Genomic DNA, 19,800 nt, shown 5'->3' on the forward strand with positions numbered 1-19,800 from the left:
CACACGTATGTGTCAGGTTTAGACACTTCTACAAGACACGAAGCGGAAAATGTAATTTTCTCTCACCCTCACTCTGATTCTGATGAAACCTCATGTTCCACATCAGCTAAAGCATGTCAAAGTAATGGTTGTTGTGTAAAAGTATGTGTGTGTGTGTGTGTGTGTGTACAGATTGTGTATTCTATTGTAAGTACACAATCTGTCCACACAAGTAAAAGATAAGGAATTAAAGTATATTATATAATGTCTGGAATTGTCTTCACCACTCTTTAAGACGTTTGTGAACATGCGTGAACATGAACATGCAGATGCAAACATCTGCAGTGATGAGTGTGAACTGACAGTGAGACACAGGGAGAGTGAGTTATTCTACCATCTTCTCTGGTTCTTAGCAGCACGGGTTGGCTGGGGGGTCCGTCTCCCCTGCGTGTGTACGCCAGCACCTGCAGCACATACACCGTGTATTTTTGGAGTTCTCCGAGAAGCAGCGACACTTTCCCTTCGCCTTCTGCCACCTCAACACTGGGGGGACCTTCTGAGTCTTTCTCACTGTACAGCACCTGTCAGGGTGACAAAAAGGCAACATCTTACACACAGATTTAAATACACCACCAAGGTCTGTGGGGACTTTAAATGTTAAAAGAACACTGATTTGTTAATGGCAGCAACTGAGCTCAGGAAAAACCTTTGAGACTCTGAGAAGAGATTCTTTCTATACCCACCTATCTTTTCAGGGTTGTGGGGCAACTGGTCAAGAAATGATTCAAGACACTATGATTTTGTCAAGGGTTGGGGTCAATTACATTTTTCAGTTACAATTAAGTTTTCAATTACCCATGTTCAATTACAATTAAATTACGATTACAGTGACCAGCATTTTTTCCAATTACAAATAAATTACAATTATTTTCAAAAAGTTCATTACAATTATGTTCTCAATGACTAAAGTTCAATTACAATTAATTACAATTACAAAGCCTGAAATAAATAACCTAATAAAAGTTAACTTTTCTCTTGTGTTAGCTTTCTGTTAGCGTCTCTTATGATAACGGGTCCTAAATCAGCTGTAAAATACATTAAAAACAAATATATATCATCTAATTTAAATAGATTCAAATAAAAGAAAAAGGTTTTTAAAATGTCTGTATCTATTTTGTCCACTTTTGTACAGCACCACAACTTGATAAGGATAGTATCTTAATCTCTTACTTGAACCAGGGAGCTTTATTCCAAACCACACAGAGTTGTGTACTAATGCTTTTATTTTAATCGTATGACTGTTTTCCACAGTTACAGGTCAGAGTGTCTGTACCACAAATAGCATCTGAAAAGCACCACAGACAATGGTCTAATGGGTGTTTTATTTTTCCAAATTAATTTTATTGTTAAGAATATAACCATATTTCAAAATAAAACAACACCAGCAAACCTGAACGCTTAAATCATGTATCCATCTTTGTCTGAGACAATAAATTAGTACTCAGTGTCCTTCACCTGGCAACAACTAAACAGGAGTACTAACAGCACCTAATCACTATGCATCGAAGTGAAGAAAATGTCACCGCACACTCCAAAGTCTAAAAAAACAGAACAAAACAAAACTCATAATTGTACACACAGCAGGGAGCTCCTATTCAACATTTACTCTGGAATGAAAGATGTAAAACAAAAACTGCTGCTTGTTTGCAACCTCCCATCTATTACCGTGATGAGCAAGCTGCACAGTGTGGATTCACCAGAAAACACTCACATATAGAGCGGTTTGTGCTTTGAAAGACATGTCGGGAATTTCACATTTGTATCAGACTTGTTTTTTAATCATATATAAAAGCATTATCACAAATAACGAATACACTTTTTGCTTTTGAATTAAGACGAAACACATGCACACAAAATATCCAACCCCCAAAGATGATCCTTTACTTCCAAAGATTTGTTCCCTGTTTTGTGTGATTATTATGAGGTGCAATTGCCACACACTGTACGGATCACCAAATTAGTTCTTTATGAACTGCTCAGTTGTGATTGGTTAGTGACAGCTGAGATAGGCTTCAGTAAGCCCTGTAAAAAATAAACAGGTACACCAAACTATGTGAGATGTTGTCTTTATTAAACGCTTTTCTGATAAAAGTTGACATTTTTTAAATTGAGACTTATATTCTGTCACGTCTGAATCACAAGTTTTGGATAATACTTTTTTTAATATTTAGCATGAGGTTTATCCAACAGTGACCATCATATTGAATGTTTATCTGTCTACCTTTATCTCTTCTGTCCAACCTAGGAATGTCCTTTCCTTTTCCTTCCTTCATTCCTATAGCATTTTATTGTTAACCTGTAATCCAATCCGCCAGAGGAAAAAAAAATAACCACTTGAAAGATTTTGTTGAAAGTAAAATGGACAGGGAAAACATCCTTCAATTTCACATATTTAATGAAACACCCCAATATATGGGGACACATTTTTTCTCAGCTCGACTCATGATTGCAGTCAATTTGTTGCAAGAACTCTTTTTTTAAATCAATTTCTCGCAAATGATCCCACAAAATTCATACAAATGATGTTGCTGTTTTCCCAGATCTAGCCACACCACATGCAGATCACTCTTCTCCCTTTTGGCACGTTGTATCTGCTTCCAGATTATGGCTGAATGCTCAATGGATCCTGGGGACCCTGGGAGCGCCGTCTTCTGACAACAAGAAGCAAGAAGCTGGCCATTCTTCTTGCAAGGACTGAGAAAAAGACTTTCCCCTCCACATTCAACAAGGGAACGCTTCTGAACAATTGTGGTGGAATTCTGCTCCTTGGGAATGAAGGTTCCAAATGCTTCCTACCACTCTGCTAGTATGCACCGCTTTTTCCACACAACTCTCATTAGCTTCCACAAGACCTTTTTCACCCGTGGAAAGTTCTTGTACAATTTATAGCGGAGCCCGATTGGACCTGGTGCCAATGCCGATCTGGCCTTTCTGAGCACCTCTCTGATCTCCCTTAACTGGGGTGGGGAGGTGTCAAACAGGGTCCTTGGGGGGTCGGACGTGGCACATAACCTGGTGTGTCAAGTGGTCTGGCTCTGGCTGCATCTGTATACTGACCCTTGATGTGGTGTTCTAGCTCATTGTTGGAGATGATCAGCTTCCCTCTTTGCTTTTCATCTAACAGCTGCCGAGGAAATTTGAAGAGATCTTTGAAAAAGTACTTTCTCAAACTTTCCTTCCATTTTCTTCATTTCCTGATTCATTCTGCCCAGCACAGCTTGGCTAGCTGCTTCTTCAGATCACCCCATAGAAGTTTAAGGTCTTCTTTTTCTTCTGTTTTTGCTTTTCTCCACCTCTTTCGCAGCTGGCGAATGATGCGTACCAGCTCGTCAATGTCTTTCTAACAATTCAATTGCTCCTTTTTCTTAAAAAAAGAAAGAAAAATAAATAAAATTGGGTCATATATGGCCCCTAAACCAGAGGAATGAATCAACTACACGTCAAAGAGAAGAAATTGATGCTTCAAGAATGACTGAGTTAATACAAAATAAAATCATTTGAAATAAAAACCTTTTGAGTGTGTAATACTTTCTAACATTTTAAATTTGTGAATACATGATTTCTCTGCTGGCAAAAACTGCCGCATAATCATGTCTAAAATATTCATCAACTGCAGATCCAAACATTTTATCATGAGTGCACTCATATCACAACAATAAAAACAATTGTTCTCCAACTTTTTCTACAACCTCCTGTTACATTCTACTTTTTTATCATCACATAATGACAATGCATGTTGTATAAGTAATATTTCTGTCAAATATCAGATTTATGTAGTAGATAATAAATTATAAAGAAAGTGAGGAGTTATTTTGAGTGATGCTTGTATATATCAGTGAATGAGGCTGCAATAATAACCAGTATGTGATGTGAGCAAAGTGGGAAGTCACTGAAATTCTTAGTTTTGTTTGTTCATTCTTCTCTTTGGCCTTGTCATTTTCTACAAAGATCTTAACAGACAACCCATTTCACCAAACTTTGATTTCACTGTAAAATCCTGACCTTACATTATAAAAAAAAGGTGAATTTTATCAGTTTGACTTTAATCTTTCTATTTTATCTTCACTTTTTACTGTTCTCATAATCACAGCACAGTTTAAAATGTTGCTACAAAGTTGATGATGAAGCTTATAAGTAACGTGCTTCGATACTGAGTCACAAGGTCAGGGTTTGATTGTCACTCAGAGTTAAAGAGACGTTCTTGTTAATCATTACATCCATCAACCCTTTTTAAAGGAACACAAGTAGGGGTCGCCATCAAGACGGTTTGACTTTAAACGCTAAAAAAAAAGGTCTCATTTAATCACATTCAGATGCACTTTGGTTCAAAATCTTTCAGAAAGCAGGTCTGAAGTTTATGACTTATGCAGAGTCACTAAAAATTATTAGGACAGTTAATAACATGGTAAATTAACTTGATTTCTAAAGCACTTTAGAACCATTGAAATATTCCCAGAGGACCTATGATGTCAGCTATATTCACCCATTGACATCAGTGAAGTAGAGCTACCAGTGCTACTCTACCATTGGAAACCACTTAGAGTTCAGTTCAACATATAGACAGAATGGGATGGAACCCTTAACCTCCTGATCAGAAGACGACTCTGTTAACATCTGAGTCATGTTCTTCTGTCACATTTATGAAATATTTAAAAAATTGGGCTAAATTAAAATTTCTGCTATTGACTAGGAGTGCACCAATCACCGAATTTTAAAAAGCCTGACCTGCCGATTCCAATTTTGGCCGATCCCAATTTTTTTATTTATAACTGACAGCATACACCTTAAATGTTCCAATCTTATTTTATGATAAAATATTGAACAATACCCATGAAAGAATACAACTTGTTGTTTTAACTGCACATGAGGTAGTTATATCAAATATAAATGAAAAGTTTAAAGTCTAAAGTACTAAATTATATCAGGTCCTTTAGATTTTTGTTTTTCACACTTTAAAAACAAATAAAACTTGTTTTGAGGTCTTTGTCAAAAATAGTGTACAGCAGTATTTTGGTTTTACAAATAAAGAAATGAAATGACTAATGAAAACTTTAGACTTAAATTAAATCACGTAGGCCATATCATCAAGGATCTAAAACGAGCACACAGCGCTAACATATGAAGACGGTGCAACTGCTAATGCTAATAAAATCTAATCATCACACTTTTTAGCGTTATTTACAGCTTACCGAAGTGCTCTGTTCGTCGTCTCCAAAGACAGAAGGAATTGAACCCTCAATCAGACAAAGTCTTTCGGCAAATCCTTCTTTATACTGGTGGAGGTTGCAGAAGCAGTCATCCTTGAAGTGCTTTGCGCACACAAAAATGACCTTACCCACAGATGTGGGTACATTTCTGTGAAAAATAAAACTCAACCAGGCACTTTGAAAAGGTTCTGATGCTGGGAGACGGTGTAATGAAGCGTGTGGGTTACTACATCCAACAACCAAACATTTTGACTCTTCCTCTCGTAACTTTGGCATCTTTGAGCTTTGACTACAAAATAAAAGCGAGAAATAAAAATGGCGGATTGCTCGAAGTGTTGGGCCTGGAGTCGATGTCCTAATTTGGCAGTTCCGCTGCAAATACTGTGACGTTATTGTTCAAAAAACGTAATAGAGAATAGAAAAATCGAAACAGATTGAAAAATATGACCAAAACAGAACATAAAGATATCAACGGAGCACCTGAAGAGACTAATTTGAACTTTTCTGTGCTTCTAAACAATCTAAATATACAACAAAATGCATTTAAGGGCCAAAAAAGTGGATTTAGCATGATATGTCCCCTTTAAATGTAAAAATATCAATGTAAAAATAACTTGCAACAGATTACAGGATAAAAGCTCCTAAAAGTCAATTATTCTACAAAAAGAAATTAAGTTCAGCATGTGTAATATTTTCACTTGTTAGTAGTTTTTTTCACTGTTCATTAGCGCTGTGGGCCACTGGTTCTTTGCTCCCGCTAGCTTTAGCATTAGCTTGATTGCTAGCTTCTTTCAACACACACATGCTCGTAGACTACATCACGTCCTTCACTCGTAATCCTTACGACAGAGCTGTTGGGACGTGATATTTTAATGTAAACTGACCATACGTTTGTTAAATATTTTAATAGTACACAATTTTGTGGTGATAATTGTGAATTTAAAAAAAAAAACAGATAAAAACACAATACACATTGACATAAAAACCAAAATAAATCGAAATTCACTCAAAACATAAATTTCTCATCATTTTTAACCTTTCAATCTTTTAAATAGTACACAAATTACCGTAAAAAAGGCCGACCGGATGGAGACGTGTCCGTATCCGTTGAAAGGATCTGAAAGGATCCGGCACTGACACTGCTTACTCAGCAGTGTGGAGGTTTCTTAAATGGTGAATGATCGGTACATCCTTTCTATTGAGCATTATGTTGTGCTTTTTATTTCCACACATACTGTAACCTCATGCTCACACACACACACACCAGCTTCTCACAGCACAAAGTTTTTACCAGTGCTGTACGAGGAGGATTTAACAGACGCAGTTACGGGATGTTTCATCATGTTGGTCTGGTAGTTTTTAAGCATGTCTGTGCGCGTCAGCACAAGAAGGTGTTTGAGGAGGTGATAATGGGACTGAAGGAGTGAGTGAGAACTCGTGTGTTGATGTGTTGCTTACTTTATATCCAAGAATGAGGCCGTTTTTCTGTGCTTGAGGCAGAGCGGACCATGTGAGCAGAATCTTGGTGGAGCTCAGAGCCTCAGCAGTGACATTCAGCGGAGATCCAGATGGAACTAGTAAAAACACACACACACGCACACAGTCAATTCTGATTCTTGTCTCAATCACCACCCCTCTCCCTCTCACAATCAGTCTTCTCTTTACTGATATAGACAGTGTGTAAAGGGCAGAAAGTGCTAGCGGGATGAGAGGAGGCTCAGTGAGGTAATTAGAGCACTTAAATACTCATCCGTCTGACTTCTATTGCTCTGCAAACACAATAGTTAACAAATGTCTGTGTAAGGGCAGGAGAAAGGATGCGGCTCGTACCAGAATCTGCTGTGTGTGCTGCGATGGTGTTGCTCCACGGTCCTGGTCCAATGGAGTTGAAGGCTTGGATATGAACATGGTACTCAGTCCAGGGATTCAGACCTTCCACTGTGGCCTCAGTGACGCTCACGGCTGCGTCTAAAGGCTCGGTCTTGTGGTCCCCCAGGCCGTCTGTTCTCAACACACGGAGTCGGTAGCCCACCGTCTCTGGACTGCTGTTGTATTCAGATTCAGGCAGAGGCTGGAAGAAAATATACAATCAGGTCAAAAAGGTAAGGAATAAGATATAAAGTGCTACTAACGGCCTACGGCAGTGGTCTCCAACCACTGGGCTGCCAACCTGTAGCGGTCCATGATGGAGCATTTGGCACGGGCCACAACAAAAGAATAACGTTTTGAGAAATTTTATTTCTGGGTGTAGGGCTGGGCAATATGGACCAAAAAAATCTAAATTGGGATATACAATATAAATCTTGATATTTCTAATTAAAATAATGTCTGACTAGAAAAACAATTCTGGGTTAGATTTGTTAATGCAAAATGTCACACAGGCGCATTCATTAACAAACAGCTGCACAACATGTAACACTTTTGGCTTTTTTTTTCTTGTAAGGGACAGCATGTGTGAGTGAGTTTCATAGTGTGACTTGTTTAGGGGAAGGTCTGGGTTAGGACACAGTCAGCAATCCATCAAACTATGTTTTTCATGCTGTTCTGAGAAGTAGCGAAAGCAGTGACTCCTAAAACAAGTATTTCAATACACAATAAGCTATAAAAAAAAATATCTCGATAAACGCGGTATTGTCATTTTCTATCTCGCCAAAATAGAAAAAGATATCGATATATCGCCCATCCCTATCTGGGTGTTTTATTTTAAATTTCCAGTTCCGTTTTAATGGTCATCACTCTTGCAATTGATGCGACGTGACTCAAGCCAAATATATGAATACAGTAACTGGGTTTAAGATAAAAACAAAGAAGGGTTTTGGGCCATCGCTGTACCACTGCATTCTACCTACGTACATGAAAGAGACATCACACTAATAATACAGGTACTAATTATCTGCAATATTAACAAATACACATGGGGATTTTCAACTGAAAAAGTTCTGCATCTCACTGACACTAGAGTCGGCTAGTGCAGTGTTTCTCAAATGGGGATACGTGTACCTCAAGGTGTACGGGATGGCTCTATAGGGGGTACTTGAGAGAGAAAGAGAGAGGAAAATTAAAAAATGAAAACATTAAAAATCTGGTTTTTGTAATGTGTATTTTTCATTAAAAATTATCATTATAATAATGATGATGGAAATAATCTTGATTAGAACATGAACTGAAAGTACAAGGGTCAGCCATGGTTCCACACCAGGTGGAAGATGAACGGAAATGATAAAAACTATAAAAATAAATCTATTCAGGAGCCACTAAATACTGTTTTATTCCACTTATTTACAAAATAAAATGATTTAAAATGTGTGTAATCACTCCTTCCATCATGATGCTCTATAGTGGTTTTTTCATAGTATTCTGAGAAAAATGTCGTATTCTCACAAAAGTAGGAGTGAGTATTGGCAAGGGTGTTGCAATACGATATGTATTGCAATACTTGGGTCACGATACGATGTTATCACTGAATCTACTGTGTAGAAGTCTCAAAGTAACCATGACAACATAATGACGGCATTGTAACAACTGTTACTGATAATGCGCAAAAATCAGAAAAAATTATAATCTTGTCAGTTTAAACACTGATCTGAACAGCAGGCATTACACACTGCCATCATAAAATCAAGTGCATCAAGTAACCATTGCAACACATTGAAAGCATTGTAACCACTGAAATATTGCACAAATACACAAATATTGATTAAATGTCAAAAAAAAAAAAAAAAAAAAAAAAAAAATCGATTTTTTAAATTAAAAAAAAAAATCGATTTTTTAAATTAAAAAAAAAATTAAAAATCGGCACCCAAAATAATCAAGATAAATTGTGAAATCGTTTTTTTTCACACCCCTACACAAAAGCGGGTACAAAGTTTGAAAACCACTGCACTACTGGTTAAATAAAAAAGGGAACGTCAACAGCTGCGCCCCAAGAAAACATTTCAATTACTAAGTGAAACAATGCAACTGTACACACATAACTCATTGATGTCTAAACTGACAATGCAATCCATAATTACATGAATGAAACATTTTTTAGATTCAGCATTTTCTTGATGAGGGTGTTAGTGGTTAGTTTCATCCCTCAGTACAACATCATGTACTGTATATTAGGCGAGCAGCAGTTTCTAAAATGCCTGTAGGAGTGAATGTGGATGTGCTATAGTGACATTCTGGTCAGGGTATGTCCTTCCATACACACTGATTCGGCTCAAATAAGCTCCAGATCATTGCATGTGTGCATGGCCATGTGCAGGAAAGAGCAGCTATGCATACAGACGATGACTGAATGAATACATTCTCCCACTCTGATTGCTTTATGAATTTACACACTACTATCTGCTTGGAATTGGTAGAAAATGAAATGGGGACAAGCACAAAACACATCTGTGATGGGAGCTTTGACAAACTGAGAGAATAGATTTTCAGGTCTGTTAAGCCTTAAAATAAACACACCGATTTGGATCTTGATGACAGGTGTCAGACTCGTGCTCAGGATTACGGTTATTTTGGTGATTGTGTCAATCTCCAACCTTACTGCTGTTACTTCCCTTCATGTTTTTCTGGTCATAGTCTCTCTTTTTTCATATACTTCATTTTTTTTGGATCTAGTACCCCCTTTCTCTTACTTTTGAATCCAAGTACCCCTTTGTATGACTACAACATTTTGCTCAGAATACTGTGAAAAAACAACTATAGAGCATAATGATGGAATAAAGGAGTGATAACACACATTTGAAATAATCTCATTTTGTAAATAAGTGGAATGAAACAGTGTTTTGTGCTCCCTGAATAGATTTATTTCTTTACGGTCATTTCACTCCTGAAGTGTCATTTAGTGTGTTGTTGGTATTATTTCAATTATTTTGTGTGTGTGTGTGTTTTTGGTGTTGTTTGGTTGTTTCTTATGTCGTTTTGTATGTTTCTCTGTTATTTTTGTGTATTTTTTGTGGTCTTGTGTGTTTTTCGCTCATTTAGTGTATCTTTGTTGCCATTTTGTGTGTTGCTGGTAATAGTAAGTATTTTTCTCTCTTAGTTTGTGTTTTTGGTGTCATTTTCTGCATTTGTCTGTTCTTTTTATTATTCGGTATATTTTTCTCTTATTTTGTGTTTTTGTTGTTGTTTTGCGAGTTGCTGGTAATATTTAGTATGATTATTATCTTTTACCTAAAAATAAACATGATAAAACCCTATATTTTAATGCTTTCATTTGTTAATTTTACTCTCCCTCTCTCAAGTACCACCTGTAATGTCATAGCGTACCCCCATTTGAGAAACACTGTTCTAGACAGACCTCATGCTACACTTTACCATGAATACTGAGACTTGAGTCCGTCACTTTATAATTCCCCAAATGTTTGGGATGGATTTTACAGAGGTTTCATTGTATTGCGTGATAAAAAAGGGACTGAGATACACACTCTTGTTAAATACCACAGTGATTTAGCACAGCTTAGCATTTAGGAGCTGTGATACAGAACGTCACTTTAGCTTTATTACCCCCTAATATGCAGCTTAGAATATTAGCCTTAGCTAAAACCATTGTGATGGTTACATTACATCAAGAGAAAAAAAGGAGCTTTGCAATATTTAGGCTCTGGCACTAACATGCAGGTAAAATCCCATTATCATGCAGCACAGGTAGCCCATAGCGCCTCAGTGTCAGAGCCCGATTTGACAGGTTCTTTTTCTCATTCCAACTCTTAAATGGAAAATTTTCTGCTCTCCATTTATACTATAATAGAGGAGGGAAAGGAGGAGTGAAATAAGCGTAGGGAAGAGGGAAAGGGTAAAAAATGGCAGTGAAAATGAAAAAAAGAAAAGAGAATGAAAGGAAAATTACATTGCAGGTTCTGCTGCTCTGGCGAAGGGGAAATATAACAGATTAGTGTTAGTACTGATAACCACGACCGACACTGATCACAGGCTGTCAGCCACTCAACCTGTTCAGCCCTGATGCTGCTGCTGCTGAGTCGTGCTTATCGTCCTGCCAGGTCTGATATATACATAAACATAGGGCTAACATGCAGAGGTGAGGCAAAGCAACGCTGAACGTCCCAGCTAAAAAGGCATAGTTTGAACATGGGTGAAGGTACAAATACAGGGTTAATGCTTTGCTAAGGTAAGTGTGCTGTTTGCTGTGGTACCTTCCAGCTGAAGCGCAGACTGGTCTGTGTGGCAAACAACAGTTTGAGGTCAGATGGATGCGTGTCAGGGGCCGCCTGCAGAGTTTGGATCAGCCTTGAGGGGGCGCTCACTGGACTAGCACCTACGATGTTGACCTGCTGTACCCTGAACCTGAAGAACACAAGGAAACACTGGCTTCAACATCACGTTCTGTTACTTGAACTTCAGCTGGGTTTGTAAAAAGACAAGTTTGTCACAGTTTAAAGCAGAGAGAAGAAAAGTACACTTTCAAACACATACAGAGAAGACCATTGTATTTTATTTTTTTACTTTTACTCATTTTATTTACTTTAGTGTTTCTATTTTGGGGATGACATGAACAGACATTGCAATAATCCAAACAGCAGTAGATGACAGATTAAACCATGCTGCATATGTTCATTCCTGTTTAACGGTTGCATTTCTTGTGTATTCTATTGCACACACTGATGAATACCAAAAATAAATAATCAAAATTATAATTTTGATCGATCAATTATCATTATTTGGTGTTTAATGGTTGCTATGGGAGTGCTGTGTTTTGATGTACATTATTTTTGTCCAACCTTGAACTCACAATCAGTGTTTTTTGTCAATAGTTGGACAAAGAACACAATGTGTCTGAGGAGGTGCTTAAAGCACAGTTAAAGATATGACGTAGCATTAAAATCATTATTATCATTATGAATATACAGTGTAATTGTTCTCATAAGTTAATGAGGTTTTTGAAAGCATCGGATGATACAGTCATTATAATCAAACTCTTTGACCTTCTTGTGAAAACTTGTCGTAAAGATATTTCAGTTCTCAGAGGAGGATTTCAAATATATTGTTCACAGTAAATACTAATGTGTTGCCACCAAAAACTCAATATATTCTTCAAATAACAGCAATAAAAGCACCAAAACTGAAGACAATCCCCAAAGGCTTTTTTGCTGGCTTAGATACATTAAATAAACATTTATAGGACCCATGCATATATGTATGCTCTCATTTTTAATGCATTAATTCGTGATTTATACATTTTTAGAACTAGGGGCATATGTTTCGCAACTTGAAATGAAATTTCTATTCAATCACCAGCTGGTAGAGCTTACCATCAGAAGTTGTTCAGTCATGTGAAAACACCAAACCCTTCAGTCAGTCAGTGAAAGATATGTAACCATACACACTTGTCTGTAGCCATGAGGGAGCGTCTTGTGCTTTAGTTTCTTTTAAATGCAACCATGCCTCACTGTGCTTGTGAGCGGTAAAAAAAAGAAAAAAAAGGCATAAGCGTGTCGAGAGTGGGACTTAAAGCGAGAATGAGAAACACAGACAAGTGCAACACTTCATCAACCCCCCAGCGGTGTTGCCTGTGACAACATAATCCCTGGGAGTGTTTGGTGTGTTCATACACACTCTGCGTTCCTTTACAGATGAAGGCAGAGATACAGGGAGTAGGAGGTAGACGCAGACAGACAGATAAACACAGAGAACAGACAGAGTGAGGAATGAGAAAAGAGAGGGTGTGATGGGGGTGTGAGGGAGTGACGACTGATCTGGTTTACAAACTTCAAGATCCCCAAAGTGCTCAAGGAGGGATTACAGACATTCATCTCTCTCCTCTTCCCATTTCCTGCTTTCTACATCTGTCATTCCTTTGTTTCTGATTCCCTCCTCCTCTCCCTGGACATCATCCCCACCCCTACTTTGCCGCAAGCAAGTTACAGAAGGGCTAATAGGGATCTGCATGCAGCAGCTGTGAAGGTGCTGACAAACAGAAAAGTCTCAGATAGAACTGCCTCTCTCCTTGTCTCTGTGATTTATAGAAGTTCACCTGAGCATTGCAGAAAGCAGTGAGGAGTAGTGTGTGTGTGTGTGTGTGTGTGTGTGTTCACCTGTACTGAGTGAACGGTGTGAGATCAGGGATCTCCAGCGTGTCTGCATTCGGTTGATTTTCGTTTTTGTAGACGACTTTCCATTCCTCCTCCTTTCCATCCTCATTCACCACCTGTTATAAAAAAGGTCGTATTACACACTCACCGCTGCATGCAAAACACTGACCCTACACAAACACACACAGACAGACAGACAGACAGACAGACAGACAGACCTGTCCTTCCACTATCCAACGTGATATGGCAGTCTTTCCATCACGACCAGGGCGAAACTTCAGCGTTGCTGTCCGAGGGCTAATATTGGAAATGACTAAATTTGTTGGAGCACCAGGAAGTTCTGCAGATCAGACAAAATGAAAGATAGAATCTGAGCTCATGAGAAACAACAAGGAATGCCATTACTTCATCATAAATACATACAATTTGTAGTTACATTAGGGCTGGGCAATATATCATGATTCAAGATATATCGAGTTTTCTATTTTGGCGCTATAGAAAATGACAATATTGTCTATATCAAGATATATCTTTTTTTTTATATTTTTTACTTGTTTTGATTTATACAATCAACCAGTACAGACCACAGTGTCCCTCTTTACAACATTTCCATTTTTATGATATATTTATTATATTTATTTTGTATCCAAATTTTAGGAGTCACTGCTTTCGTTACTTTTCTGAACAGCATAAAAAGCACAGTTAAATGGATTTCTGAGTATGTTCTAAGCCAGACCTTCCCCTAAACAAGACACACTATAGAACTCACTCACACATGCTGTCTCTTATAGGAGAAAAAGCCAAAAGTGTCACATGTGCACCTGTTTGTTGATAAATGTGCCTGTGTGGCATTTTGCATCAGCAAATTTAATCCAGAATTTTCTTTCTGGACAGACTTTTTTGCGCTAAAAATATTAATTTATATCGTATATCACCATTCTGAGAAAACATATTGAGATATGAGTTTTGGTCCATAACACCCAGCCCTAAGTTACATAATAATATGTATGTACGACATAGAAATCTAAATAACAAATTTCTCTTGAAAATAAAAAAGAACACCTTATAATACTAACTAAGCAGAAACCAAATGCATATATTTAGAAAAAAAAAACTGATGGGTTATTCAAGCATCAGAAAAAGGAGCAATTACTAATTTAAACATTAAAGTTGATTAATCACATAAATCCTCCTTTTTACCTACAGTATATTTCATCAAAATGTTGTTCTCATCCACGACCGATGCCAAAAGTGACATTTCAGGTGTTTTAAAGTAGTAAACATTGTTTACAAAACAATTGATATTTTGGCATCTACAGATGCCCCTGAATACGGCCGATATCGGAGTCACAGCATGTCACGAGGAACACAATGAATGACGTCAATAGAATTACTGTCTTTTTTTGTCTGGCGAAGATAAACATAAAATCCTGGTAAGAATGAAGTAAAAACATTTCTTAAAAGTCCAGTATTATGCTATTTTTCACTCATCTCCATTTGTTGTAACAACCCCAAAAACATAGTATTTGAGCTTTATTTTCCCAAATTCACCTGTTTTCCAGAGTTTTAGCCACTGAAAAGTCAGTTTAATGATGCTTCTAAAAACAGGCAGTTTTGGAGCCTTCATGCACATTACAGTAAAACTCATGGTTATTTAAGCGACTATTGTGATTGTGAGACAGCAAACGCTGCTCCACGGTGTGAGTTTATCACATCAGCAGCAGCAGCCCAGTCAGTCAGCTGTTTCAGATGTTCCAAACACTCACCGGAGCTGCTACGTCGCTTTCTTGTCATCCGCACCACTACCACACACAGGAATAGTCAATTCAAGGTGATAGTTCATTGTTTTGTCCAACCGCTGCATTGCATTGGGTCACAAACACGTCAGATCCTCTCAAAGGCAATACGAGACGGTGTAACGGCTACTAAAAATGGAACTGATTCTAACTGCTCCCTGGGCGCTATATCGTTGCTGCCCACTGTTCCTCAGGGAGGGGTTAAATGCAGATAACACATTTTGTGTATGTAGCTTTACATATATGACAATAAAGTATAATGTCTATTCTATATTAAACCGCAGTGTTTGTTTTAGCTGTGAGGTAGTTTGAGAGGGAGGAGCTCACATTCTTATAGGGTAGGAGGAGCCAGGATTGTCAGGAGGAGGAGTTTGCTTTGTTATTTCATATTTTGTAAAAAGTCAGCTCCAAACAGGCGAGTTGGATTTTCACATCGTGAGAAAAATCCACGGTTTGGAGCTGACTTTTTACAAAATGTAAAATAACAAGGGAGGAAGGAAACAACTTTGGCTCTCTGAATGAGGCTAAAGGGATGTATATCACTGTAGAAAAACAATTATAAAGTGATTTTTACATAATACTGCCCCTTTAAAGAAACTGTGTTCATGCAATATTCTACGGGACTCCAAATCCCACAACACAAATGTACAAAACTTTTCCGAAGTTCAAGTCATTTAACATTTGCCCAAAAAACACGAAGTCAGGAACAAACTTGCAAGTGGCAATTTCTACCTTCAACATTTTGTTTGTGAGTAAATTGCTATCAGAGACACAACTTTTGGATGAAATACAGGCACAGTTTTCAAAATGTTAGTTATTTGGTCAAGCAGCTACAAGCCTTCTTCCTTGAAGGAAGAAAATTATCTTCTAAGCCAAAACTGACAGAACAATGCCAGGTTTTGACATGACTACTCTTAAAAAACATGTGATGGCGTTGATATCGTGAATAAACATTAAAATTGCTCTCCCAATAATGTGTTGAGCAGAAAAATAGAGGCAAAACCCATTATTATAGAAGAGAGCCAGGAAAGAGCCTCCGGTGATTTTTGTTACTTTATCTGTGGTTGGTCACAAAAAAAGATCAAAAATCAGTGAGAAGTGAAAAAAGTCCATTTAAACCAAAGTGTGGACGTCTGAGCCAAAGCTGGATATCTGTCTGTCTGACCAATTTCTTTTATATTTTCAAGGTCGACAACACAATCCAGAAAGAGATAAATCCATACCACTGGAGGTGAAAGTGAATTAAGTGCATAGTTCACGATCATGCCTTAAAGTGCCTATAAATGTCTGAGTGGACTACAAACCTGTGACATTACATTTGACCTGTTCCCTTTGCTGAAATTGTTCAATCTCTGTGACAATGAGTAGTGAAAGGAAACAGGCACTTTGGACGGCCAGCTGTGGCCGCCCGGCGGGGCCGAGGGGGGCTGACGGATTAAAACCCACTAATGATTCCCCCACAGCACCTGATCACTGAGACTAGAACTCTGTCTCTGTGGAGTCCAACTGGCAAATTACTGGAGATTCTTTTAGGTGAAGTCTTATGATGTGAAAGAGCTGCACTTATTTTTTGGCAACTTATGTTCTTGGTATACGACAGACGCACAAAGCCACAGAGAACAGTTAGAGAGTAGAGGCTGACTTAAAGGAACCGCAATTGAAACTCTTCAATTTTTTCATTTTAATAAAACACAAGTAAAACAAATCTTATGAAACAGTGAGTGCTAGTGTAGCTGTCGCAGGAAGTATATTTCTTTTCTTTGTAATATTGGTCATTTAAGTTGTAAAATCCACAATTTTTGATTTGACTGTTGCGCTACTGACCCAGGGTGGTTATATACTGATTAGCGCACACGCAGGTGTGTTGATTGAAAGAAGAGCTCAGAAAAGTTTGCTGAGCCATGGACACGCTGAAGAACAAAGTAATCTAACAACTCCTGAATGTTTGCACAGAAGGTGCACACGGTATGTGGATGTGTTTTGTTGTATGTGGATGTTTTATGATTTGTGTTCCTCATGATATATTCAATTGTTTTCTGCTTTAGTTTTTCACGGCGTGGAGCCAAAATTGTCTTTAGAAATAGGGAAATAAAATTCTGGCAACCATCAATTGGAGCGTGGCTTTATCTGTCAAATGAGAACAGATAGCTCTACATATTTATGTCTATAGTTCTGTATGTTAATATGCCATATTTCACTGTTTCTTGTAGCTTTTTTCAAGCTTCCTAGCTCTTTCTTCATGCCTTATTTCTAGAGATGGGAAATATCATCATATGTCAGTCTGCCCCAGGGCAGCTGTGGCTACAATAGTAGTTTACCACCACTAAGTGTGGAGTGAAAGAATAATGCCTTAATTCTGTAAAGTGTCTTTGAGTGTCTATGATAAAGCGCTATATAAAATTGATGCATTATTATTATTATTATCATCATCCAATATTTGCCATAAAATGTAATAACGGTCAACATCGGTATTGGTTTTTCCACTGATATTGTGGTGTATAATGGGATCTAATATTAGGTTGGGGGGGTCTATGCATGCTGTATATCTTTATTGATTAACATTGGACATTGAACATTTAGTGTTGGACAATATTGTCATAACGGATATCAGTTAAAAAACGGAATATCTCTACTTAATTCTGTTTATTGGCCGCTGTTATAACAACATTTCCACACTGTGGGACTAGTGGGAAAAGTGAAATAAGTTCAAAGTGTTTGTAACGTATATTGAGGTGATGAAAACAATATTAATAATTGGGTTTGTATGAGATACGATAATCTAACTAAAAAGCAAGGGAGGTCTGTGTGCGTGTGTGCGTGTGGAGCAAATATCTCCCCGACGCGGTGCGAGTTCGACCTGAAACTTGGTCAACGGGTTCCAAATACCCCAAGTGTGTGTATCTGTTATTTTGGAGTACTTTGGTCATTTGAAAATGCTTATTTTAATTTTATTTCACTTCTGGACAGCCCCGAAATGAAACCTATTCAACTTTTGACCTCAGGGTGTGAGGGGGCGCTAGCGCACCATCTATATCTATCGCCACTTCCGGTTCCGAGTTCATGACAATTGTTTGGGTTAAAAAAAAAAGGTCAATATCAAAAAAGTTTTTGTACCGCTAAAAGTCATTTAAGTTAATATTTCATGGTTATTTAATATTATTCCCGTGATTCCAAACTTACTTTAAACCTCGGGTCACAGACTTTACTTCCTCCTTCATCTCCATGAGTGTGGGCGGTGGCTGTGCTGACGGACGTTAGCCGTTTATATCACAAACATTCTGATTCTTCAAACAGAGGAATGTAACGTTTTTGTGAACGGATGGGTCCACTATGATTATTGTTTGTTCTGCGCAACGGTGAGTGTTTCTTCATATATTCTTATATATATTTTGTGCTAAGAAAGATGCTAGCAGCTACAATGTAAACAGACACACACACACACACACACACAGCTGATGCGCGTGCGTGCGTGCACTACATCGGCACACACACACACACACACACACACACACAGTATTATATTATCTCTATCTAATCGTACTACTACCGTATTATTGTTATTGCTATTCTTATATTATTCTTCTTTTGTATTATTCTTTTATCTTATAGTTACTGGTATTCTCATTGTATTATTTTTATTGCTATTACCTTATTATTTTATGTTGTTATTGTTTTTATTGTATTATAGTTACTGGTGTTCTCATTGTATTATTAGCATTGCTATATTATCATTATATTACCTTATAATTATTTAATATTGTTTATTACTAATATTGTTGTTAGTGCATTATTATATTATTTTGTTATTGCAATTATTACCATTAATATCATTACAACATTACTTCTATTACTATTACTACTTTCACTATTAATATTATATCCCTATCAACATATTTATTATTATCAGGGCTCTACACAAACTTATCCAGTGGTGGCACTGGTGTGACAAACTTTCTCTGTTAGTCGAGGGGTTGTACAGTATAGACATACATGCTGATGAATAGTTGACTTAACTGGCTACTGTAGTTACCGTGTCTCTCTTAACAACCTGCAACGGATTATATGCAAGAAGCGCACGCGCATGTGTGATAGATAACGCACGGAGGAGATGGCTGGCACACACACACACACACAGTATTTATGATAAAAATATACTAAATGAGTAAAATAAAACTAAAAACTAAACAATATTTATACAAAAAGTAGACAAAATGACAACAGAAATGCATAAAAAATAAACAAAAAGGCTCCAAAAACACACAAAACTCCTCCAAAATACATACATTACAGAAAAATACACCAAACAACAAAAATATGAAAAATATTTATACAAAAAGTACACAAAATTACAACAGAAATGCATTAAAATATACAAAAAGGCTCCAAAAACACACAAAATTACTCCAAAAAAAAAAAATACATTACAGAAAAATACACCAAACAATAAAAAACATATGAAAATGACTCAAAATACACAAAACTAAATATTTATACAAAAATACACAAAATGACAACAGAAATGTACAAAACTATACTAAAAAAAATACAAAAATACACAAAAAGATTCCAGAATCATACTGCAATAGCAACAAAAAACAATAATTATACAAAAAATGCACAAAAAGACAACAGAAAGATACAAAAATACACATAATGACTCCAAAAACATACATTACAGAAAAATATATCAAACAAAAAAAATATGAAAATGAGTAACAAAAA

The 19,800-nt window shown here is 37.1% G+C and overlaps 1 protein-coding gene across 4 annotated transcripts in view; it reads right to left on the reverse strand.

Moving 5' to 3' along the window:
• The window catches only part of sdk1b (sidekick cell adhesion molecule 1b), a 410,315-nt gene that overhangs the window by 53,963 nt on the left and 336,552 nt on the right, over positions 1–19,800 (reverse strand). For all 4 annotated transcript variants that reach the window (XM_028444442.1, XM_028444434.1, XM_028444426.1 and 1 more), the window contains 6 exons: positions 13,501–13,622; positions 13,286–13,398; positions 11,387–11,537; positions 7,077–7,317; positions 6,705–6,820; positions 374–560 (listed from right to left, as the gene is read on the reverse strand). In XM_028444442.1, the coding sequence (XP_028300243.1) occupies positions 374–560; positions 6,705–6,820; positions 7,077–7,317; positions 11,387–11,537; positions 13,286–13,398; positions 13,501–13,622 (930 nt within the window). The remainder of the gene's footprint in view (positions 1–373; positions 561–6,704; positions 6,821–7,076; positions 7,318–11,386; positions 11,538–13,285; positions 13,399–13,500; positions 13,623–19,800) is intronic.

This window comes from Gouania willdenowi, chromosome 1 (assembly GCF_900634775.1).
Source record: "Gouania willdenowi chromosome 1, fGouWil2.1, whole genome shotgun sequence".
In the NCBI taxonomy this organism is placed as follows: domain Eukaryota; kingdom Metazoa; phylum Chordata; class Actinopteri; order Blenniiformes; family Gobiesocidae; genus Gouania; species Gouania willdenowi.